The 25,892-nt window shown below is 39.7% G+C and overlaps 2 protein-coding genes across 2 annotated transcripts in view; one reads left to right on the forward strand and one right to left on the reverse strand.

The window, feature by feature from the left end:
- ACSF2 (acyl-CoA synthetase family member 2) overlaps nucleotides 1-25,892 on the reverse strand; it is a 76,891-nt gene that overhangs the window by 19,713 nt on the left and 31,286 nt on the right. Inside the window, exons 9-10 of the mRNA XM_081937077.1 lie at nucleotides 22,863-22,954; nucleotides 21,255-21,331 (exon numbers count right to left, since the gene is read on the reverse strand). Coding sequence (XP_081793203.1) covers nucleotides 21,255-21,331; nucleotides 22,863-22,954 — 169 coding nt within the window. The remainder of the gene's footprint in view (nucleotides 1-21,254; nucleotides 21,332-22,862; nucleotides 22,955-25,892) is intronic.
- CHAD (chondroadherin) lies at nucleotides 6,993-19,490 on the forward strand (the record flags this gene model as incomplete). Its single annotated transcript, XM_081937329.1, has 3 exons — nucleotides 6,993-7,772; nucleotides 16,217-16,380; nucleotides 16,846-19,490. 3 exons carry the CDS (start codon nucleotides 6,993-6,995, stop codon nucleotides 16,985-16,987), a joined length of 1,086 nt encoding a protein of 361 aa, XP_081793455.1. The 3' UTR covers nucleotides 16,988-19,490.

The raw sequence follows: 25,892 nt of genomic DNA on the forward strand, positions 1-25,892 counted from the left end.
ATCTAGCAGTTTCACCCATGACAGGGTCAATCAATTTGGTTTTATAAGGAATCATAGTTGGCCTTGGCTTTATTTATTAATCTATAAAGAAAACGGGCCAAATGACCTACTCTTACACCATCCACTGAATCAAAAGGCATCTGCATGGGAATAAAGATTCTCCTCTTTCTGAAGATGTAAAGGATGCCAGGAGAAGAGGAGAAGTACTTTGGTCCTGTCACATCAACCTTTACAAGGTATCTGGGTACCTTGCGGCTTTCACCTGAGCAATCTTCTATGTAGAATAACGCAAAGGCCCACACGCTGAAATTCAGCACAATGAACCATATGAGATGCTTGAAAGAAAACCAGCCATCTGGATGATGAATTGGACCTTCTGAGGTTTAGGTGCAAAGTACAAAGGGAGGACCTGGAAACTGTGATATTAGAGCTCAAAGAACCATCAATAATGAGTTTAAAAGCATAGCAAGCCAGAGACTCAGTTCAAGTGAAGTATATTCCAGACTGGGAGACAGAAATGAAATACACCACAGATTGCAAACCAAAAGCTGGCAGAGAAACAATAAATAGACCACAAAAATGAATGGTTTCAAAAAAGGGAAGAAGAAAAAAAACATAGGACAATGTCACAAAGATGAGGCTTAGAGCAAGAAAGAGGATAAGCAGTTCAGGATAGTTTAGCTACCGTGTTTCCCCGAAAATAAGACAGGGTCTTATTTTCTTTTGACCCCTGAAATAAATGCTTGGCCTTATTTTCGGGGAGGTCTTATTATTTTTGAGGTGCAGGAGGCAGCGAGCGTGGTCACCTCATGACTGCTGCTGTGTTGCAATATTTTAAGGGAGGGCTTATTTGGGGGGGAGGGCTTATTTTAGCGCATGCGCTCAAAAGCCCGATTGGCCTTATTATCAGGGGAGGTCTCATTTTCAGAGAAACATGGTACACATGGAGGTAATTGATAGAGATGTATCTAAGCTATGGGTTTTTCACTTCCCCAGCTCTCTGCCTCTGGGGGTGAAACTTGACTTCTGAGAGTTTTAGAAACATTACAAGAAACATTACATGAAACATTACCTTTCCCTCCCAGGCAGCCCAGAATTATGCCCTCGGATTCACCAACATACCCCAGATGAAATATCTTCCTGTTCAAAGGATCCTTTGAAATGTACCTGTGCAAAACAACCTTGGCTATCAGTCTCACTAACAGTCTACAAGGTGGCCTCAGTGACATCTCTCAACAATGGAAAAAACCCCAGACATTCTTGCATACAATCTCTACTCTGTGTCCCAAGCCAATCCTTGGAATTTCTCTCTTTATTGAGCCTGTCTCACTTCTGTAAACAACTCAATCAGCTGGGCCTTTGTAGCCTGCTTTGGTAGGGAAGCCTCAACAAGCTCACGGCTGTTATGTGGACAGTGGCCAGCTGTTTGCTGCAGTCAATCTTTGGCCGGAGACCCGCTCAAAATGTTCCAGCTACAGCCTCCAGCCTCTGCTGTTTCTTAGTCTCTTTTTCTCTTCCCCTGCCAACACCTACAAAGCCCAAAAGGGGTAAAACCCAGGAGACTTTGATTTCTTCATTTTGCTCATGCCATCGTTACTCATCTCTAGTGGGCCTGGCATCCATTCCTCTCTGCTGTATTTCTGTTTTTAATACCTGCTCATTAGACTGAAAACAGCCTCATATGGTAACTTTATGCCTTTTAATATGGGGGGGAAATGGGGAAAACATTAGCCAAAAAATACAATTCCCCATTCTTTGCTTTTAGAGAATCTGTATATCAAATAAATGGAAATTAGGAAATATGTCGCCTTGGGCAAGATGGGCAACATACAAGACTGATAAGTAAATAAGGAAATCGTACTTCTCCTCTCCCCTTGGCGCAGAGAGCAAGCTAAGGTCAATCAATAGGAAAGAATTACTAATACTAATCAGTAGGCAGAATACAGAGTAACAGAGTTGGAAGGGACCTTGGCAGAGGTGATATTCAGCAGGTTCTGACCAGTTCTGGAGAACCGGTAGTGGAAATTTTGAGTAGTTTGGAGAACCGCTGAATACCATCTGTGACTGGCCCCACCCCCATCTATTCTCTGCCTCCTGAGTCCCAGCTGATCAGGAGGGAATGGGGATTTTGCAGTATCCTTTCCCTGGAGTGGGGAGGGAATGGAGATTTTACAGTATCCTTCCCTTGGAGTGGGGAGGGAATGGGGATTTTACAGTATCCTTTCCCTGGAATGGGGAGGGAATGGGGATTTTACAGTATCCTTTCCCTGGAGTAGGGAGGGAATGGGGATTTTACAGTATCCTACCCTTGGAGTGGGGAGGGAATGGGGATTTTACAGTATCCTTTCCCTGGAGTGGGGAGGGAATGGGGATTTTGCAGTATCCTTTCCCTGGAGTGGGGAGGGAATGGGGATTTTATAGTATCCTTTCCCTGGAGTGGGGAGGGAATGGGGATTTTACAGTATCCTTTCCCTGGAGTGGGGAGGGAATGGGGATTTTACAGTATCCTTTCCCTGGAGTGGGGTGGGAATGGGGATTTTACAGTATCCTTTCCCTGGAGTGGGGAGGGAATGGGGATTTTACAGTATCCTTTCCCTGGAGTGGGGAGGGAATGGAGATTTTACAGTATCCTACCCTTGGAGTGGGGAGGGAATGGGGGTTTTACAGTATCCTTTCCCTGGAGTGGGGAGGGAATGGGGATTTTACAGTATCCTTTCCCTGGAGTGGGGAGGGAATGGGGATTTTACAGTATCCTTTCCCTGGAGTGGGGAGGGAATGGGGATTTTATAGTATCCTTTCCCTGGAGTGGGGAGGGAATGGGGATTTTATAGTATCCTTTCCCTGGAGTGGGGAGGGAATGGGGATTTTATAGTATCCTTTCCCTGGAGTGGGGAGGGAATGGGGATTTTACAGTATCCTTTCCCTGGAGTGGGGAGGGAATGGAGATTTTACAGTATCCTTCACCTGACATGCCCACCAAGCCACACCCACCAAGCCACGCCCACAGAAACAACATTTTTTTGAATCCCACCACTGGACCTTGGGGGTCTTCCTGCTCAACCCCTTCACAGGCAGGAGAGCCTACATATTATTCTGGACACATATGAAAAAAATGACAAGAAACTCTAAAATCATAAAGCAAAAGAAGAAGTAAAATAGATTAAAAGGGAAAGGAAGGGGAAATAATAGAATTAAGCGTCCTTAGAAATTACCAGAAATTTACTTAGAAATTTAATGTCCTATAAATTGGGTTTATTTTTTGGATATGTATTTAATTTCTTTTTAACTTTCGGGATGTGTGTTTTTTAATGTTGTACGCCGCCCTGAGTCCTTTGGGAGAAGGGCGGCATATACATCCAATAAAACAAACAAACAAACAAACCACCAAAATTCAGGAGTTCTCTTGAGAGACAACTGCAGTATTTTATCAATCTATGTTCCTTTTACAGGTTAGAATGAAGTTACATTCCTGTTTGCTGATTTCCAAAACCCTGTTACACAGGAACACTAAGCACATTTCACAGCACCTTACAAAAACATTGTTATACTAATTCTTGTACCCCACTATAAAGAGTAGACTAGTTTTTATTACAGAATGAGGGACAGAGAATTCAAGTTGGGAATTTAGCTTGTTGAAAATGCTCGATGAAGTCAACTGTTAAGAGATAATATGAATTATTGACTTTGCAAGTAGGACAGACTTTTATATATTACATGACAAACTACCCTGTTTCCCCGAAAATAAGACCTCCCTGGATAATAAGCCCAATCGGGCTTTTGAGTGCAGGCACTAAAATAAGCCCTCCCCTGAAAACAATTTCCCTTCTGGAAAATATTGCAACGCAGCAGCAGACATGAGGTGACCACACTCGCCACCTTCTGCACCTCAAAAATAATAAGGCCAAGAGCTTATTTCGGTGGTCAAAAGAAAATAAGACTCTGTTTTATTAGAGACAGTGTAATACAGGAATAGGAAGATACTAAATATTGTCGTTAATAAACTTTCAGAAAGCATGGCCATCAGAGAGCATGGCTCAGAACATCTACTGTGTTTCCCCGAAAATAAGGCCAAACATCTACCAAAACACGGTAGATGTTCTGAGCCATGCTCTCTGATGGCTATGTTTTCTGAAAGTTTATTAAAGACAATATTTAGTATCTTCAGAAAATCACACAATTTCCTATTCCTGTATTACATTGTCTCTAATGCTTACGTTCTATGACATCATTTAATTTTCATCAACTGCTTATTTAACAATTGTTTTCTGAAGTATCCTTTTTATTTATATAAATTTTAAATCAAAATAATACACTTTTTAAAGTATAATTTGTTTGGAATGAAGAGGTAGATCATGCTATCTGCATTTTACCTTTCTCTTAATGTTAGAGCAACAGTATGGATTAACTTCTAAAGAAGTATTGCAGTCCTCTAGTAATTATAACTGAAAGTTTCTATCTTTGCAATCTGAGAACCTTCAATATATATTTTATAGTGTCATTAATTTGTCTTCATGTGATATGTCTATCAAATTGTCACAGGCTCAAGGATATTTCCATAAGATTGCTATCATTGCCAAATAGATCCATCTAAAGGTATTTCAATATTCTAGTCACATTAAAAGGCATTTGAACATTCTGAGTTCAGGTCTCTGGAAAAGAAAAATATTTTGCAGTAAAAATAACATTATTACAACAGCTGTGTATATTAATGATAAAAGAAATGGAAATAAAAGCGGAAAGAGAAGAATTTTGAATAAGCAAATAAGCTGGGAAAGTGGCTAGCTTATAAATTACTAAAAGTAAAGGAAAAATGATATTAAAATTACAAATTGGGAGTAGATACTGCAAATATTCAAAGAATATTTCTTCAATATTACGCAAAATGATACAAAGAGGAAGACATTCCCCAGCAGAAGTGGGAGGAATATTTAAAGCAACAACATTTACCAAAGTAAATGGATAAACAAAAAGAGAAGATGAATGGGCCCCTAACAATAAGGGAAGGCTGTCAGGCCATGAAAAAGATTATGGAAAATGCCTGGACCACATGGTCTCCCAAATTCCTATTGTAAACATTTTGACCATGAACTATTCTAACCTTTTAACAAACCTTTTCTTTTAAAGAAAAGTTTAAAAAGGGGAAAAGAGAAAAGGAAATATATGAGAAACTAAGAAAGATGGATATAGGACAGGGGTGTCCAAACTTGGGAACTTTAAGACTTGTGGACTTCAACTCCCAGAATTCTGGGAGTTGAAGTCCACAAGTCTTAAAGTTCCCAAGTTTGGACACCCCTGATATAGGAAAAAGGATATTATGATTTAATCCTAAAGAGGTGGATGAGATTATTGGTTTGTGTGCATATCTGCTGTAAGAAAGACTGCGAGTCATGATTCTTTTCCTGTTTCCACCAATAGCTTCTCGCTTATTTCCTTTCTCTTTTCTTTGATTATTTTTTAAAATTTCACTTTATAATATCTCTTACTCTTGTTTAAAATCTTTAATAAAACTATCATGAAGAAAAGAAAACTAAGTTCATCTGGAAATTTGACGAAGCAATTGTATTGGAACGGCTTGCATAAAATAGGAAGAAAATGAACGAGTGCTTAGGAAAGAGGCTTTTTCTTACTGTTTCCTTCAAGCTTTCTGGTCTTTCCCCTTCCCTACAACTTGTCCAGGAGAATCTTTCAACCCTGCAGACCAAAGGTTAAAGTATATAGGGGCAATAGGAAGGGGAAATCACGCTCATTCTGCGGGTTGAATCTATTCTACTGAAAAAATACATAAGTAGTGTATAGAGAGCCAGTTTGGAGTAATGGGTTAAGGCAGTGATGGCTAACCTTTTTGTCGCTGCGGGCCAAAAGCGCAAGTGTGCATGCCGACCCACAATGCAATGCCCATGCAACCCCCTGCACTTCCCCCCGCACTCCCCCCGCCCCCATGCATGCACTCGTTGTCTCCTGCATGCACCCCACCCCCTACGCATGTGCAGCAGAGACCCGAAAACCAGCTGGCTGGCGGGAGATGTGCGCGCATGCGCGGTGGAGCTGAGCTGGGGCTACGGCTCGCATGCCCACAGAGAGGGCTCTGTGTGCCACCTGTGGTACACGTTCCATAGGTTCGCCATCACGGGGTTAAAGCAACAGACAGGCCAGGAAGTGGAAGATTGTGAGTTCTAGTCTGGCCTTAGCTGTAAAACTGAATTCAGCCCCAGCTGAATGACCTTGAGCCAGTCACATTCTCTCAACCCAACTCACCTCACAGGATTGTTGTTTTAGGGAAAATAGGAGGAGGAAGAAGTGTTGGATATCTTCACTGCCTTGAGTTATTTGTAAAAATAATAAAGGCAAGATAGAAATAAATATTAACAAAGTTACTCTAATCAGCCAAAAACAAACAAACGCCCAAAGGGGACATATAGTACACAAAGGATGCAGAATATTGATCTTTATGTAAGCCATGGGGGAATTGCACTCATAGAAGCCAATAAATTTGTAAGATGAAACATTTTGACATTTTCCCCCTCAATGTGCTTTGCATGGTGAGGGAATTCAAACTGTTTCGCTCTAGAAGGAGTGGTTCGTATATCACTCACTTTAAACTGAACAAGAAATCTCACAATAACTCACAAAATCCAGGACCTAGGGACAGCCCTTATTTTCTGTGCACATAGCTAAGGAAAAGTGAAATCCCTGCAAGTGATATAGAGCACATTGTTTTTTGTGATTATTTGCTTGAAAAGAAACCTAAAGCCACGAAAAGAGAAAATCAGGCATCCTTTCTCCCTCTGCTTGATGCCAAAGGGTTAAAGTCACACCAGGTTCTTGAAAACAGTTACTTCCAAGTCAACATCTGGCTACTGCTGTGGTTAGTGGGAAGGATTTTGCCTTTTAATAGCATTATAAATAGAGCTGTGTTCAACATGCTGCAGACTTACTTTCTCTTTCATTCAACCTTCTCCCTCCCCCTGCATGTCTACAACAGCTCTGTAGGCATGGACCCATCAAACGTCTTGCTCAAATCCATTGCCTTGCTTTTATGCCTTCTTCCTGTTCTTCGGGCCTGTCCTCAGAATTGTCACTGTCATGGAGGAGACCTCCACCATGTCATTTGTGACAATGTTGGATTGAGAAGGATTCCCAAAGTAGCTGAGCAGACTCGGCTTCTCAACCTGCAGAGGAACAATTTCCCTGTCCTGCGGACCAACGGTTTCAGAGAGATGAAAAATCTTGTATCTCTTCACCTCCAACATTCCCACATCAAAGAAATCTCCAGTGGAGCTTTCCGCGGCCTGAAGCAGCTGGTCTACCTTTACTTGTCAAATAATGACATCAGTACCATAAAGATGGGAGCCTTTGATGACCTGGCAGACCTTACTTACCTCTACCTAGATCATAACAAGATATCTGACCTGCCCAAGGGGCTCCTTTCTCCACTGATTAATCTTTTCATCCTGCAACTAGGTAACAACAGGCTCCGAGAGCTGAGATCAGGAGCCTTTCATGGTACTAAGAATCTTCGCTGGCTCTATCTCTCTAATAACTCAATCTCCTCCATCCAACCTGGGGCATTGGAAGATGTGGAAAACCTAGCTATATTCCACTTGGATAAGAACCAGCTAAGCAGCTACCCTGTGGCTCCCATGAGCAAATTAAGGGTGGTGGAAGACCTGAAGCTCTCAAACAACCCAATAAAGTCTATTCCAGATTTAGCCTTCCAATCTTTTGGGCGGTACATGGAGACTCTCAGCTTGGACAACATGGGATTAGAAAAGGTAAGAATTTCTCGGAGCTTTCTGCCTTCTTTTTCCTTCTTTCTAGAATGTGTAATGTATCCATTTGTCCATTTGTCAAACCCCATCATTTGTCAGCGTAACCAAGAAATAGAGGATGAATTCTACACAGTCAGAGACAGAGTCGGTCCATGCCTCGAAGGGAAACTCTCAAGCACAACGTTTTACTTTCTCTGACAGAAATGAATACTACTATCATTATTCTGAGTTATTCCTTATAGTCCAATTTGGAGATGACAGGGGTGGGGGAGAAAATAGAATACTACAATTAGGAAAAGCTTTACATTTAGGTTATATAGGGTCCTAAAAACGGACCTTTGACTGGCACAAAATATATAGCTCTCAATCAAAAAGGGGGGGGGGGAAGGAGCAAAGTCTTTCAAAACAGAAGTTAAACTACAAAGAAAGGAATTGCACATTTCCTCCCTCCACAGGCAAGTCTGTGTCTGCCTTGAAATGATTATTTACTTGTTCAGAAACGGGGGACATCTTCTGATTGGCAAAGAGAATGGAACCAGATTGGATGATTATGCCTGGTCACATTTATGGTGAGGTGATCCAGAAGAATGGAACTGAGGAAAAGGAGGGGGGGAAACCCTGCTTCTTTCCTTTCCATTCAACCTTGGTATTGTAATATCAGAGCTCAAAGACTAAGGGACCATCACTTTTCAATAGCACAGTCTCTGCTGGTTTTAAAGATGAAAGCAAAAAGGATAGAAGACCTTAAATCAGTGTTTCCGAACCTTGACCACTTTAAGATGTTGTGGACCTCAACTCCCAAAATTATCCAGCCCAGCATGTCTGCAAACAGTAATCAGATAACAGTACGAAGATGATGGAAAGAAAAAGAAATGTTTCTCTGGAGCAAAAGGCTACAGTTACACAAGTATTAGTTGTCCATTTAATGAGCTGTACACAAGATCATTAGTTTGTAAGTAGCAGATTGGCAGTCAGGTTCGGCTGGGTTATATGGATTTTTATTCAATAAAAGTGGTTCTCCATATTTAGATTCGGAACTAAATTAATCTGGGCAGGAAAAAAAAACAGCAAACACACTCTGTCTTGCTTTGTGCTTGTTTGCTTGTTTATTCTATTTATTTTACTTATCAAATTTATATTGCCACCTATCTCTGTAGTCAACTTACAGGGACTTTTTCTTTCTCTGTAAGAGAAATTAAACAAATTCTGTTTTGTTGTCCTTCACAACTTCTTACTTGCCTCCGTACCGCTACTCATTTCATCTCCTCTTCTCCTTACTGTCTTTATCTCATCTGCAAAATATTGTTTGTGAGTTTTGTTTTATATATTAGCTGGCATACTGCTGACCTAAACAAAGGAAATTATTGTACCCTTAAAGAGAGAGGGGGAGGGAGGGAGGGAGGGAGAGAGAGAGAGAGAAAGAGAGAGAGAGAGAGAGAGAGAGAAGGGAGAAGAGAAGAGAAGAGAAGAGAAGAGAGAGAGAGAGAGAGAGAGAGAGAGAGAGAGAGAGAGAGAGAGAGAGATGGACCGAGTTTGCATCTCATGCTACATATGATTTGCTTAACTGTAATAAGCAAAAATTTTATTACAGTCTTAGATGAGATTGTTTAATCATGATTTATTATTTAAGGGCTCTTCCTCACATCTGCAGAACTGCTGCAGAGGTGGGTTGCTCCCGGTTCAGCCTGGATCGGGCAAACCGCTAGTAGCGGCAGCGGGAGGCTCCGCCCACCCCAGCCAGATGCTGTCACGCACACACAGGAGCGCGCCCGAACCAGTAGTAAAAAAATTGGCAACCCACCACTGAACTGGTGCATAAATATACCTGACAACTTTCCTGTAATGTCCTCATGAGCTTAAATCTTACTAGCAAGTGATAAATCTAGTATCGAGAAATAGAACCTGATAACCTTTACCTTTTGCTTCTCAATGCTGTTCCATTTATTCATTTTCTCTTTTATATTTCATATAAGAACATGTGTATATGTATACCCATGCATGTATATGTATCTCTATATAAACAGATGTAGAGAATATGTAGAGAGTCCGTGTGTGTATATGTATGTATGTGTGTGTATGTATATATAACTAGCATTGCCCAGCTGACAGAGCCCAGCTCTTTCCCAATTTAAATTGACCACAAGCCTAGTACTCTTGCTTTCAAAACATGAAGGCAACACTACCAGAATTTGGCTCATGCTGCAGTTAGAGTGACATGCAGATGAGCCCTAGGTGTCTATCAGGTTTTCACCTAAGCCACAATGGGCTAGATTGACCCAACGTGCTAAGCCTTAAATCACTTTTTTACAAACTACTGTGGGTAAACTCACATAGCATACTAAACCAGAACTAAACATTATGGTTTGTTTTAGTTCAATATGTAAGTTCCATCACCATAAAAGTGTATATGATACACACACATACACACACACATTACAACACAAACACATACTTGTATTGAAAGAGAAAAGAGGGAGGGAGGGAGGATGGAAGGAAAAAGTGACAAATGAAAGGTTGTGAGGAGAGTTAGGCTCCATTCTTAAAAGATTGGGTTGATCAATTGTTGGTAAAACGTAGTGACTTTCAAAAAGAAGTGGATGATAGTACAACCTGGAGAACACTGGAGACAGATAAACTGGGCACACACAAGGATGTACTTCTTTTCTTTCTCCTCTCCCCCCACCCAAACTTATACTTCATTAAGAAGGAGTTGTTTATTGGTCATCTCTCAAAGGAAACTCTCACAGCACTTCACAAAGAAGTCCTGTTCTCTCTGGAAAGTTAGTGGCATATTCAGGTAAGCAACAAAATACTCCCCTTCTTCTCAATGAATGAATCATGTCCCTCGTGCAGAGGCATGATATATGAGAATCTGGTTGTAAATAGGAAACAGAATGACCTCATGTCGGATATACCATGTCCCTGATGGAACAAGAAACCACACTAAAGAGAAGCGGCAGGATGGAAGCCTTCCAGTTGAACAAGAAGCACTATTTCCAACGGCTTTAGTGCCATGATGAAATTGTACAAGTGTATCAAACCAGCAAAACAATCATCCCCCATGCTAAGAAGCAAAATAACAAGGATGATAGATGTTAAAGCTGGTAGCTAGAAAGAGGAGGAAACTTGGGTGGAAAGAAGAATTCATTCATGCCCAAAATAATGTGGAGATTTTTTGATGATAGCATAGCCCAGGGGTGTCCAAACTTGGGAACTTTAAGACTTGTGGACTTCAACTCCCAGAATTCCCCAGCTAGCATGGCTGGCTGGGGAATTCTGGGAGTTGAAGTCCACAAGTCTTAAAGTTCCCAAGTTTGGACACCCCTGGCATAGCCCAATTCTTCATTTGCAAAATCTTTAAAACTTGCTCATAATTCTGTGCATTTTGGGAAACTGTGTGGGAATTCTGGAACATAAAAAGGGTCTCTTGTAACCGCTATATATGAAGGAATAAAGCATTTCCAAAAGACTTCTGCGGAAAAAGGCACCGTGCACAATAAAATAAAGAAAACGAAGCAGAAGTATTATTCTAAACAAAAAGATACTCAAGAATGAAGAAATGTGCACTGCGCTAATGACTTCTTGCAATACAGAATCATTGATCACATTTTGATCCTCACTGTATACCAGCAACAAGATTGCTATTTAACAACCCCATAGATTTTTCAGTTTTTTTAAAAAAAAAAAATCCACATAGGAGCTGTCCACAATATCATAAACACTTTTGCCTTTTTCAGTATCTCATTATGATTTCCCTCTTTGTTTTAAAGGAATGTAACACAAAAGCAGCCCATGGGGGAAGCAAAAGTTATCTTAGTGACATTATGACCCCAGAGTTCCAATATGAGTTGCAATTCATAGGTATTTTATTGTTTCATTTCCCAGTATGGTGATTTCAACAAGCAATACCCTATTCTTCTACCTGTAAAGGCATTTTATTATTGTTCCCTCCATCCAGTCTTGTTCTACAGTAGTTACAGAATACCAGAATTGGAAGGGACCTTGGAGGTCTTCTACTCCAACCCCCTACTCAAGCAGGAGACGCTACATCGTTCTGGACAAATGGCTATCCCATCTCTTATCAAAAACCTCCAGTAATGGAGCACACAAAACTTCTGGATTTTTTTTAGTACTAGCCACATATAACCTCTAAGTATGTTGGAAGTCTCGAAGATATGGTGCCTTCTATGCCACTACAAAAGGATGAAAAGCCAGTTTGATCTAGTAGTTAAGGCACTGGGCTAGAAAGTAAAAGACCAAGAGTTCAGGTTCTGCCTTGGCTATGAAAGCCAGTTCAAGTCACCTCACAGGGTTGTTGTCATGGGAGAAATAGGAGGAAGCTATGTTCATCATCTTACGTTATTTGTAAAAATAATAAAGATTGTATATAAACAAACAAATAAAACAATATCCATGCTCTTATAGTAACATAAGAAACAATTCCTTCCTCTTAGATTTTCCTACAAGATTAATCTTCAAATTTACACTCTCATTCTACTTTGGCGTAGCAATTTTATATATATATATATATATATATATATATATATATATATATATATATATATATATATATATATATATATATATATATATATATATATATATATAGTTTTTCGGGACAAACTGGTAGCATTAAGCTAAACTCTACAAAGGAGTACCTATTTCTGACAGCAAATTTTTGATCACCAAGTATCTGTTCTCAGTGCATATAGTCAGTAGCTAGCTGAATTTTCCTTAACACGACAGCATTTTACAAGTGGATGACAGACCTAATGAAAAAGAACAGAGTAATCACTTAAAACAATTATTAAGGGCATTAAGTGGTATATTTTATTCATAACATGGAAAGAATTCTACAGTACAGTAAATTAGTCCGAATTAGCCCCAAGACAATAGTCAAGCTAGAAAGTTTTCTTTAATTATTAATTCTACTGCCAATAGATTAATTTTGACAGATTTTAGCAAATATGGTTAAGATCTTGTACAAAACGATTAATCCATTCCACCAAGATGCCCATTAAAGGGATTTACTATCATATTCCACACATCTTTGGTGTATTTTGTTCTACTGAAGTAGAATATTGTCAAAACAGATTTGTGAAGCTACCCAATACACAGTAGTCTAAACCAATACTCCAAGTAAAAGGACATTGGTTGTTCTCACTTTAAATCATGGTTTCAAGTAGGCTTTTTCCCAAACAAATAATAGATTATAGTAATCATAGTTTAATCAGGTGAAAATGACCAGTTGTGATTATGGAAAATCACATTTTTGATACATAACACAAAGAATTCAGGTGCAGGACAGTGCATACACAACATAAATACACAGTAATAGTCTGCTATATACGAGTCCCTGCAGTTTTCTTGGCAAGGTTTTTCAGAAGTGGTTTGCCATTGCCTCCTTCCTATAGCTGAGAGAGTGACTAGCTCAGAATCCAGCTGGCTTCATGTCCAAGGTGAGGCTAGAACTCGGTCTCCTGGTTTCTAGCCGCACTACACAAAACTATTTCTTAGTTTCTATTTCTGTAGCAAAGAATAAAAATGATCTACTGAGAATCTTTATTAGGTCTATTTTGCTTTGTGTGTAGATCTAAATCAGATGTCATCCTCCTAAGTTCTTGTCTGTTGGATTTATCTCTTATCTTTTATCTATACAGTAAGCTTATATCTTAAAGCAATAGCACCTATGTACCACGTCCCAGTGCTTTACAGCCCTCTCTAAGTGGTTTACCGAGTCAGCCTATTGCCCCCAACAATCTGGGTCCTCAATTTACTGACCTTGGAAGGATAGAAGACTGAGTCAACCTTGAGCCTGGTGAGATTCGATCTGTCAAATTACAGTCAGCTGGCAGTCAGCAGAAGTAGCCTGCAGTACTGTATTCTAATAACCATTTGGATTATTTTCTCACTATATTTCTAGAGTTTCTGAGAGATCTGTGACAAATTAATTCCATCTTATATCTTTTCTATATATTTTAATCTTTTTTTTTTATTTCAACCAAACTGCTATTTCATAATTTGGGCAGCTCTATAATGCATCTTCTACAATATTAAGTTTATGAATTTTAATATTAAATAAATAAATAAAAAGAGTTACATATTATCTTTTCTTTTAAAAATAAATCTTGATTTTATTGTGTGATTGGGCTATCTCCCAAGAAAAAAACGAATACTCTGAATACATCTATGCTCTAACACCAGGAAGCAGCTTTATAGAAGATTTATTTTCAAATTTTGTATGTTGAGTTCTTAACTGCCAGAAAGGTAGCATAGGTTCCCAGATTCCCAGTTTGAAGTGAAGGATGGATGCCAAGTGAGGCAACTCCATGGAAGACTGGTGATAGCTATAAAAATTACCAAGATACTACCAAAAATAGGAAGCAACGATTTGAGATCTCCTACGTACACAAAGGAGACAGAATTACAGTATTTTTGCCTCTGAAATGCGGAAATGAAGATTTACAGATTAAAATATAATCGTTTAAAGGATAAAATATTCTTCAATTGGCTGAAAAGGTTAGATATCTACTCTCATATCTGTTGTGGGGAAAAAATACTACCAACAGCTCAAATAGGATCTGCTGGGATTCATTCAGCGATGGTTCACAGATAAATTTCAGGAAATAGGTACAATTGGAAATTCCTTGATGTCCATTATTCAACTGTTACAACAAACCAGTATTTTGTATAATTTGATTTTGGCAATGCTATCAGATTGGAAGAGATGAATATGTTATTGTTAAGATGCTGGAATGGGAGAAATGCTCTCCTATATCCAGATATTTAAAAGATATATGCTTTTTAAAATGGAACAGGAATTTAGAGGATTTTCTGGAAATCTGTTTCATCAAACTGCTTCTTGATCAAAACTGCAATTATTCTCACTTTCCTCCCTGATCAGACTTCTTGTGAAAAGATAAAAAAGGACTGAAGCAGTAGTAGGAAAACACAAGGGACACCCATGGAAGATTATGAAGTTTAGAGTCCCCTAATCCTTGATACATTTCCATATAGGAAGCAAGATTACAAGATTTTTTAAAATTTCATAATATACACAAGTCATAATGTGTGTGTGTGTAAAAGGTAACGGTTCCCATCGCACATATGTGCTAGTCATTCCCGACTCTAGGGGGCGGTGCTCATCTCCGTTTCAAAGCCAAAGAGCCAGCGCTGTCCGAAAACGTCTCTGTGGTCATGTGCCTGGCATGATTAATTCCGAAGTCGCATGGAACGCTGTTACCTTCCCATCAAAGGTGGTCCCTATTTTTCTACGTGCATTTTTATGTGGTTTCAAACCGCTAGGTTGGCACTTGGCAGAAGCTGGGACAACAGGAGCTCACTCCGTTATGCGACACTAGGGATTCGAACCACCAAAAGCTGACCTTTCTGACTGACAAGCTTTCAAGAGAGTCCGTGCTATCTTTATCACAATTATTGCAAACTAAATCAATACCAAGAGATAGCTTAAGCAAAAAAGTAGAAATAGCTGTCTTAACTCCCTTATTTTTGCCATCCTAGTTCCACAGGAGAGTTAAATTCTTGAAGCCAAGACTTTAGGATGTAAACATTTTGATTCTTCAGCACTAATGAATAACCAGTGAGGACCAAGAGATGGGAAGAGGAATCTGAGCATCTGGAAATTTGCCTTCCTGCTTCTATGCGAACGCCAAGTGTAACTTTCCATTGGGAGTTCACTGGATACTGACCAAGTCTGCAACCCTTTTGAGTCTCCACAAATATTCCTCTCTCTATATGTGGCAACAGGATGCCAGAAAGAATTTCAGTTCTAGAAGCCAGAAAACCTTTTTTCTGGTTTAGGATGAAGAAATGTCTAAAAAGAAATGGGAGAAGCTGAAGAATACCTTGCCTTTAAAACTGTAAAGGGCACACAACCAAAGCATTTAACAAACTGTCAAGTATTAGCCTTTCAACACATTCCCACCCATGCTTGTTTCTTTCTTTTTTTTACGGTTTTTCTACAATTCAATATCATGGTGTTTTATTTCCGAAAGGTGCTTATCGTCAAAAGGATGGAAATGTGGATCATTTCACATGTTAGGCAAGTAACTATCAGGACCTGTCATTGTTCCTTGGCATGTATGACATTTTTAATGTATTTATAGTATATGCCAGGAGGTCGATTTGCATCAAGGAATGCATTGTGTGAAGTTGCAGAAGGTGGAAAGAGTGTTCCATTCTACCTCTTCTCCTGATTCCCATTCCCTAAAATGTTACAAAATATTTTTACAACATTTGAACAGAATACCAAGCAAGACAGAAGTCAGGAAGAATGACCACTGGACATTGGGCTATGGTTTTGTCTTCCCTCTCTTTAATTTCTAAAATTTTGGATCATTACCCAAAATTGATTGTTTAATTAGAACTAGTGGATAAGCATGATTTTAATTTATTTATCATTATTAATACCTGCTCCTCTGCTTCAGTTTTCAGATAAAGCATTCGTTGGGACAACTGCACTGAAGAACGTTCATATAGAGCACAACAAAATTTCCAGTCTTCCTAGAAGCTTTCCATTCACCCGTCTTGAGACACTCTCCCTGTCCAACAACCCTTGGCATTGTTCTTGTCAGTTAGCACCTTTGCGCAGGTAAGAATACCAGTGGTAGGATTCTTTTTTTTTTTACTACCGGTTCTGTGGGCGTGGCTTGGTGGGCGTGATGTGGCTTGGTGGGCGTGGCAGGGGCAGGATACTGTAAAATCTCCATTCCCACCCCACTCTAGGGGAAGGTTACTGCAAAATCCCCATTTCCTCCCGATCAGCTGGGACTCGGGAGGCAGAGAATAGATGGAGGCGGGGCCAGTCAGAGGTGGTCTTTACCAGTTCTCTGAACTACTCAAAATTTCCACTACCGGTTCTCCAGGACTGGTCAGAACCTGCTGAATAACCACCTCTGAAGAGTACCCATCCCACCCATCTTGCTAAATTCCTCAGAAGTATGTTGGGGAGGGGAGATGGGAATGATGAATTGATAAAGGACGTGAAGGGTCACACTGAAAATCTGCTTCACCATGTTCTCCTTGGGTGATTCTGAGGATTTTTCTTTTTCTTTAGGTGGCTGGGATCTACTCGTACTCGCCCAGATGCAGTCTGTGCATCACCTCCTCAGACTCGAGGACAGCAGATTCGAGACACTGCTGCGCTCCATAGCTGCAAACTTCCCTCTAAGAGATCCAAAAAAGGAAATCGCCATTAAGCAGGCAATCCAGTTTTTCCAGAATTTTCAGTGAAATATCTGTCAAACCTTAGAGGTGGTCTAGACAAGAAATGCCAACTATGACTAACGCTGTCTTTTTGTAAGGTTAAAGTACAAATCTTGCAAATCTAAAGGTATATTTCTCTCCCCTCCTTTACAGTCCAAGAAACTAGGGAGGTAGTTCTGAGATATTTCCCGTGCCCTGCCCCATTTCTTCTGTGGGCTAAGTTGTCTCTTATCCGATTGTTGCCTAATCTCCTCCTCTTCCTCCTATCTCTCAAAAACATTTTCACAGACCATTTCAATACCTCACCCTGTTTAGAACGTCAATGTAATTTTACTTAAGTTATAGGAGTTGTGAGCATAATCAGTGAACGATTGAAGGTAAAACTTGCTCCTGTCATGAAGCCTCAATTTTTCTTCATCTACAGTATTATTTCCCTGCACTATTTAGAAAGGTTAAAGATTAGATAAAGAATGTGAACTCCCTTAAATCATTGAAGGCGCTAAACTATCATCATCATTGTTGTTTCTCTTGCTTAAAAGATCTCTTTTTGCCATGAACAGGATGCAGAAAACTCCAGATAACTCTTCACTTCAATCAACCAGAAAAGTACTGATGCCTTCCAAGTCCTTCATCCTAAAAAAGCCCTTTCTCTCAGAAACAGTGAATCTCAAACATATCTATATCCTGCAGCAGGCAAATTCCAGGTGGAATCTACCATACAGTCTCCCTGCCCCCCATATTATAGAATATGTTAGTATTCTAACTGAAAGAATGGCATTTGTTTATTTTTCTTTGTTTCTAGAGATTATCAACATGGAAAAAGCGATGAGAATGTGCTAAATGAGATAAATAGAAGCCAGATGGTGGTGTATAAGTTATTTGCAGAAGCATCTTATACTATTTGGAAAATATAATTCAAAAGTTAGGTCTCTGAGCTCAAGAAATTTTGAGCATGGAAAGGTGAGAAACGAAGAAAATTAGGGAATTCTCGATTTACTTAGAAGCTAAAACACAGACTTTAAAATCATAGCTTTTTTCCCTTCCCACAAACCAAGTTTAAACCATGAGGATAGTGACTCTGATCTTTGCAAATGAGCTTGTCGTCACAGTTTCACAGCTCACTTCATTTCTAGAAACTGATCTATAGCATTCCTAGTTATTTGGATACCAGATGAATTATTTATCTAATTGTTAGTTAATCTAAGAAATGGTATCATTATCATGTTGTTGTCTTCCATTTGTAACCCTTCTGTGTTTTTTCACTATGTCTTCTATATTTTTGAAACCCAAACTTTTAAATATATGGAGCAGCAGTACAATGCCTTTCTACTAGGAGCCATTTGATTGAAAGGAAATTAAGAGAACAGTCCTAGGACAATCTTGAATCTTCAAGTTATTAAAAATAACTGATAGGGAAAATAAGAATAAATGCGTTTTAATTAGTAATGCTAGGTACTGCCTTAAATGTTTGGATTTGCTGTATATGTAGCAAAGTAGTTATATGTTTAATGAATGGCTAACAAAGATAAATTTGTATTTCAAATCCATCCCCCATGTTATAAGAACTAAAAATAGATATACGAGAAGGTTTTGATATACTTAAGTTAATTTATGCTATATTATTCTTAAGGTACAGCTCATTGAATAGAGTATTTCCCCACTTGAGGAAGTTAAATGAAGGCCCTGTATTTTTTAAAGATAAAAGATGTGTGATCTAGTCATAAGAAAAGAGGGAGTTGGCTATTTACAATAGACGAACAGAACTGAATAAAAGAGAATCAGGGTATCTTATGGAATCAAAAACCTAAAAATGGAATTTAGGTCTGTAATGCTACTCATTCTTATGATGAGAAAGACCTAATTTGATTTAATTTCAGTTTAATTCCAGTATACAGAGAAAACTGATTCCCCCTCCCAAATTAAAAAACAACAACAACCTGGGAATAAGACCTCTTTAATGTAAAAACAATCACAAATGATATAACAGGCTGTCTTTCAAGATAACTTGACCTTCACTCACCCTTCCTGTATTCTTTAGTTAGCTACAGATTTAGAAAATAACTGGGCCAATGTAAAATCTGATATATTAGCCAGTATCCTTTCTGTACCCACATAAGGTTTTCAGCCCATTTATAAAGGGTATCTTAACAGGCTGATGCAGAGAAGACTTTTCCTTTAAAGTAGGAAATTTGACAAATGGAATGGAAGAGAGCAGAGACATGCCACATTAGAAAATGATACCTTGGACTATTTGTTTATCTCAGAAATATTGTTATAGTTGGCGAGATGACTGTGATTTATCATCATGCATTTTACAATCCTATCATTTCAGTGTAATTGCATTGTAACCCTAAAGTTTCATAAATATATATATTTATTCATTACTGAATGTAAATGACATCCAAGGGGATTTTATCCTCTTACTCCTATGTAGAAAGCAAATTATATATTTTCTTATGTACAATTTCTGTATAAAGCTTTTGCTGCAAAGACAAATTGATAAAGTTTTCATGCAGTGCAAAGAAAAATTATCTGCTAATTCTGATGAGAAAGAATGCTATATTCCTGATCCCAGCACTTATAGCACTTCCCAATTTTATAAAATTATTCTGGCACAGAAGTATAAATACCATGAAGCAAAATCTCTCTATATATATGTCTCTCATATTTAGTAGACAGAGAAAAATATCTGGTTGTCAGATAACTGAAATTTAGAGTCTCTAATGATTGCCTAGAGAGCCTCATCATTCATCTGAAAGAAAAAATATTTATACATTGTATTACAATCTATATCTTTATTGATAAAGACGGAAGGCTTAATATATGCAAACAAGAAAAGATGCATCCCAATACACTGGCTGGGTACACACCAGTTTAACCAAAGATCCTAGCAAAGTCCCCTTTCTCCCTTATACAATTGCCCTGAGAAGGACAACACCTCACCACTTCCCACTATTTTCTCAAGGCTTGGGGCCCTTACTTTCAATACAATAGTAGAAATGGGCTTTCTAGCCCTTTGGAGAAAGTAGGAGCAACTATTTCTTGCCAAAAAGAGAGACAGAGAGAAATTAAAGGACTTTTTTCCCAAACACAGCCCCGTGCTATGCCATAAGCCCATAGATTCTAAAAAGCCTCCACTCCTATGATCATTATCAAAGAAGTTAAAAATCCAAAGGAAGCAACTTAATTGGGGTTGGGATCAGCACTTACCAAATTATGAGCAGTCCTAGCCTTAGTCGAAGAGAAAGTGGGAGCAAACTCATAGTGTTCAAACTAAGCTTCAAATCATTCCCATATCAAGATGTATTAATGCAAATGAATCCTTCTCTTGGTGCTTGCCCATCTAAGTCCCTATAGCTATTTACAGAGGTATCTTCTTTCCTACAGAATCCTGCTACATCTTCTGTTCCCAGTTTAGTTGTACCATCGGTTATATTTAAGAGTAGTTGAAAAAGCTAATGAAAAACATTTATGCAGAAAGATAGTAACGATGGTGGGAGAGTTGTATAGGTCTTTAAAGGGATGCTTTGCTTCAATGAAAGCACCAGCCAAATACTTTACTTCTTCCCTGAATGCTTTATGAAGCAATACTGCCCCCTCTTGGCTGCCAAGAACAAAGCAAAGAAGCCATCTGCCTCAACTTCAAGGAGTTCTCTGCATATACTGCACTGTATGAGCACAAATGAGGAAGCTTCTTCTAGCTTTTGCGGTTATCTCTAGAGCAGTGGTGGGTTCCTGCCGGATCGCACCGGATTGCACGCTCCCTTTCGGCACTGAACCCGGAAGTACGTTCTTGCCCCGCCCCTGGCAACGGGACGACGCTTGCCTGCGCTCCACCAGCTCGGCTGGGACCGCAGACGTTTCTCTGCTCAGCAATGTCTTCAGTGGAGCGGTGGCAGCCTGGCAGGCTGAGCCTGTGTCCCTTTCAGGCGCTCCGCTCCGCTGAGGAAACGTCTCCGGTCCCAGCCGAGCTGGTGGAGCGCAGGCAAGCGTCGTCCCGTCGCCAGGGGCGGGGCAAGAATGTACTTCCGGGTTCAGCGCCGAAAGGGAGCACGCGATCCGGTGCGATCCGGCAAGAACCCACCACTGCTCTAGAGGCAGGGAACATGACCTTGTCAAAGTAAATTGTGTTATCTCTTCATCTTGACGTGCAGCAACCACAGTGCAAAGCTTATTGTGAGGTCAAGCCCAACACCCTGTGTTCATCTACAATATACACAAAAGGAAACTACACAATTCAAGAATAAAAAAATGACTCACTACTATATCCCGCATATTCATTTTGTTGATAATCTTCTTCATGACTTCAGGAGGCACAGGTGATCCTCCAATAGCCCCTAGAAGGAGGGGGGAAAAGAAAAAAAAAACTTCTTCAAAGAATCTTCTAAGATTACTGCAGATTTTAAAATATAAATATTCTTTATAATTTACAATACAATACAATACAATACAATACAATACAATACAATACAATAGTAGAGTTGGAAGGGACCTTGGAGGTCTTCTAGTCCAACCCCCTGCCTAGGCAGGAAACCCTATACCGTTCCAGACAAATGGCTATCCAACATCTTCTTAAAGACTTCCAGTGTTGGGGCATTCACAACTTCTAGAGGCAAGCTGTTCCACTGATTAATTTCCGTGATATCCCTAATACAGTATTTCTCATTAGAGTTGGAGTTACAGCCAAATCACATATATAAAATAGGCAGACTCAACTTATTTGAAGACAATTAGTTGGACTCCCACTTGAGATTTGTTTTTGCAAAGATTTGCTTTGAGGTGCTTCCATGCACTTTAGGAATACAGAATGTAGGTGCAACCAATGCCTAACATCTACTGCCACACACTGGTGAATATAAAAATAAATACAGTTAATTAAACCAATATGTGATCCTCCTTGCTGTTTCGGTAAGAGGAATAGCAAAATAAGTAAAACGGAAACACAAAACAAGGTAAACCTTCCATGGAAAATGCCAACTTGGCTTTCTAGGACTACTCTGTTGGGTCCAACCCAGGGGTGAAATTCAGCAGGTCCTGACAGGTTCTGGAGAACCAGTAGCGGAAATTTTGAGTAGTTCGGAGAACCAGCAAATATCACCTCTGGCTGGCTCCAGAGTGGGGTAGGAATGGGGATTTTGCAGTATCCTTCCTCTGCCACGCCCATCAAGCCACGCCCACAAAATCTGTAGTAAAAAAAATTGAATTTCACCACTGGTCCAAACCATATACCCGTTCATCTGGCTGGCTACATTTTTCCAATGTATTATTCTTGCATGTGGGCTTGTGAAGAAATAGCATGACTGTGTGTTATCTGGGCTTTTAAGAACCCCTAGAATATGGGTGTGTTCCAACTCTGACCTTTCTACATTCCAACAGCAATGTTTTGATATTTGGTTTTCCAACTGAAATGATCAGTTTTAAGATTTAAGATTAAGATTAAAATGCTTCTGGCTGGGTCAGAATGACCTATTATGATACTTGACAAGAACAGAAACCAGAATGCTTTCATCTGGAAATGATTTATGCTCCTCTATCTGAGAGTTTATTTCTGAGAGTTTATTTCTGGTCAGGCTCAGATAAGCATGTGTAAAAGTCCAGTTTTGGAAATGTTGCTGGAAAAATTCAGTCAATAAGATGCGCATTAAGCCAAATCACATTTGGGGAGAGTATTTTACAAATGCATTTCTTTCAGTGATAGCAAAGGCTAACGAGTAAGAGCTTAGTTCATAAAATGCCTTCACATATAGGAATTTAACGGTCTGGGGAGTTTAAACAAAGGCTGTGCAATATGCAAATACATTTATTTAAATATAAGTTATTAATGAATTAAATTATTTGCTTTGCAATATTCAGGTTCCTTTAACTCACCTCCTCGAAGACTTGAGAGATCATAGCTGTCAAAGTCAGGCTGGCCTAACATATCTATGAACATTGTTGGAGTGCCATGCACATGGGTGCAACTGCAAAGAAAGACAAAGAATTTCAGGCTGGTGAAATAAACACAGATTATCTTTCCAATCAAATTTACCTGCAGGGCTAAGTGTCCTTCCTATGTAGTTGTAGGAAACTATTTTCCCATCGAAAAGGAAAATGAGGCATGCATCTCAAACCTTGGTAATTGGCATCAGTTTCAGAACAGAACAGAGTAACAGAATTGGAAGGGACTTTGGAGGTCTTCTACTCCTACCCCACTGCAGGAGACACTGTGCTATTCCAGACAAGTGGCTGTCGGGTCTCTTTTTTAAAAAAAGCCTCCAGTAATGGAGCACCCACAATTTCTGAAGGCAACTTCTGCTCCATTGGTTAATTGTTCTCACTGTCAGAAAATTTCTCCTTCTTTCTAATTTGTCTTCTTCCTTGATTAGTTTCCATCCATTGCTTCTTGTTTTGGCTTCTGGTGCTTTGGAGAATAGGTTGACTCACTCTTTTTTGTGGCAACTAGAACACTGCTATCGTGTCACACCTAGTCCTTCTTTTCACTAGATTAGACATACCCAATTCCTGCAACCGCTCTTCATATGTTTTAGCCTCCAGTCCCCTTTGTCACTCTTCTCTGCACTCTTCTGCAGAGTCTCTGCATCTTTTTTCATATTGTGGCAACCAAAACAATTAACCAGTGAAACAGCTTGCCTTCAGAAGTTGTGGATGCTTCATCACTGGAGGTTTTTATGAAGAAACTGGACAGCCACTTGTCTGAAATGGTATTGGGTCTCCTGCTTGAGCAGGGGACTGGACTAGATGACCTCCAAGGTCCCTTCCAGCTCCATTCTATTCTAAAACTGAATGCAATATACCAAGTGTGGTCATACCAAGGCCTTATAAAGCGGTACTATCACTTGATTGTATCCCTCTGTTAATGCAGCCTAAGAGTACATTGGCATTTTTGGCAGCTGCAGCACACTGCTGGCTCATATTTAAGTGATTGTTCCTTAGGATTCCAAGATCAAATCAATATTTCAAATCAATATTCATATTTCAGTGAAGAAGGAAAGAGGTATCCAAAAACTGCCTGCACATGTTGTATGCTTGGTCCACACAAGGAAGAGTCGAAGACATTCCAGTTCTGTCTCAAAAGAAGAGAAAAGGGTGCAAAAGGGGGGACAGGGTGAGGGAAAGGTAGCGAAGGCCTAAACCAGTGGATCCCAACGTGGGCGGTACGGACCACCCTTTGAGGGGCGGTGGGATGACTTAGGGGGACGTTAAGAGGCAAGGTGGGGCAGCAGGGGGGCACTAAGTGGGCAAAGAAAAAAAGATCATGTATTGTGTTGGCTGCAGAGGGCGTCGCCCCTAGGTTGGTAGCTTCCCCTTAGCTAATTCTCAGATGGAAAGGAGAAACTTGCCGAGCAGAAGATGGACTGTTTAAAGCCCATCGGCGTGGGCAGAAGGACTAAATTACCCAAACAAACCCGGAAATAGCTGTGGGTTTCCCTTTAAGCAATGTCACCACCCTCCCCTCCAATCACTGCCTTCCTCCCAGGAGAGGGGCACGTGCCGCTTCAATCGCCTGCCCCCCAACACCGCTGGCTTCTTAAGCAACTGGCTTGGCTTGTGAAAAGTTTTTTTTTTTAAACGATTGGTGGGTGGGGAGATCATGCACTGTGTTGTTATGGGGAAAAAAAACCCACCAATCGAATTCTACTTGACCTTGCGAGAGAGTTCTTTGCCACTGGTTTAAAAAATGGTCACATATTTCATGCCATCCTTTTCCTTTGCATGGAGACGCTGCTGGGTAAAAGTAACTGGGGAGAGGGGGTGATGAGCGGAAGTGCGGTCGCTCCCTTTTGGTGGTGTGGATTTTGGTTAGGGACGCTTGGATTACCAGCAGGAGCTTGCTCACATTGCAATCTTCCGTTTCTAGCCTTGGAAATACGGATGTTGTTAAACTCACGGGAGCTTTCTTTGATATAGGCATAGTATACTATATGTATATACCACTATAGTATAGGTCAGGAATCCCCAAACTTGGCAACTTTAAGACTTGTGGACTTCAACTCCCACAATTCTCCAGCCAGCATAGCTGGGAGTTGAAGTTCATAGCTGTCTGGAGAATTCTGGGAGTTGAAGTCCACAAGTCTTAAAGTTGCCAAGTTTGAAGACCTCTAGTATAGATTATCCTGCTTGAGCAGGGGGCTGGACTAGAAGACCTCCAAGGTCCCTTCCAGCTCATTTATTCTATTTTTTAAAATATATTTTTATTATTTTTACATTTAAAACAATGCAATACCGCGGAGTTGGAGTGACCATACATTCACATTATGTACAGCTAGTTTCAACCATTAACAATTAATCTACTTAATACATTGTCTATCCTTCTGTCCAATCACAATATATACATTTGTTCCAGTCTTGTCATCTTGTCTTATACCAATCATAAAATCTGTTTCATACTTCAAAATATTCTGATTCCCCTTTATTTTTAAATTCAAGAGTGACCAGCTCATTTATTCTAAAGTTTATAAAAGCTCCACTCAATGCTGGTCGCGGGTGGATTTTCTTTTAGGATATGTGTTTAGTTTTTGAAATATCCCCATTCCCATCCTCTCTCCTTGCGGAATTACTGGTTTTGAATAGTTGGTTCAGCGAGCAGAAGTTTAGCCATATGAAACCACATAAGCATTTAAAAGCAGAATGTTTGTGTCGTGCAAAATAATTGGCAATCTGAAGGAGATAAGATTATATTGTATGCCTTTGTATGTGTGGATATGTGCACACATAAATTTTGCAGCAGGGTTAACAATGTTAGCATAACTTGGCCAATAATATAAGGCAAGTATGAGCAATTATCTGTTCATGGTTGCTTTAAAAAAATGACACCAGAGTTTCTTGTCATTTTTGGATGGGGACTGGATGAAAACAGTAATACAAATCTTAAAATTTATATATATATTTTTTAAAGGA

This window comes from Natrix helvetica, assembly GCF_964273705.1.
Source record: "Natrix helvetica genome assembly, chromosome: 1".
Lineage (NCBI taxonomy): Eukaryota > Metazoa > Chordata > Lepidosauria > Squamata > Natricidae > Natrix > Natrix helvetica.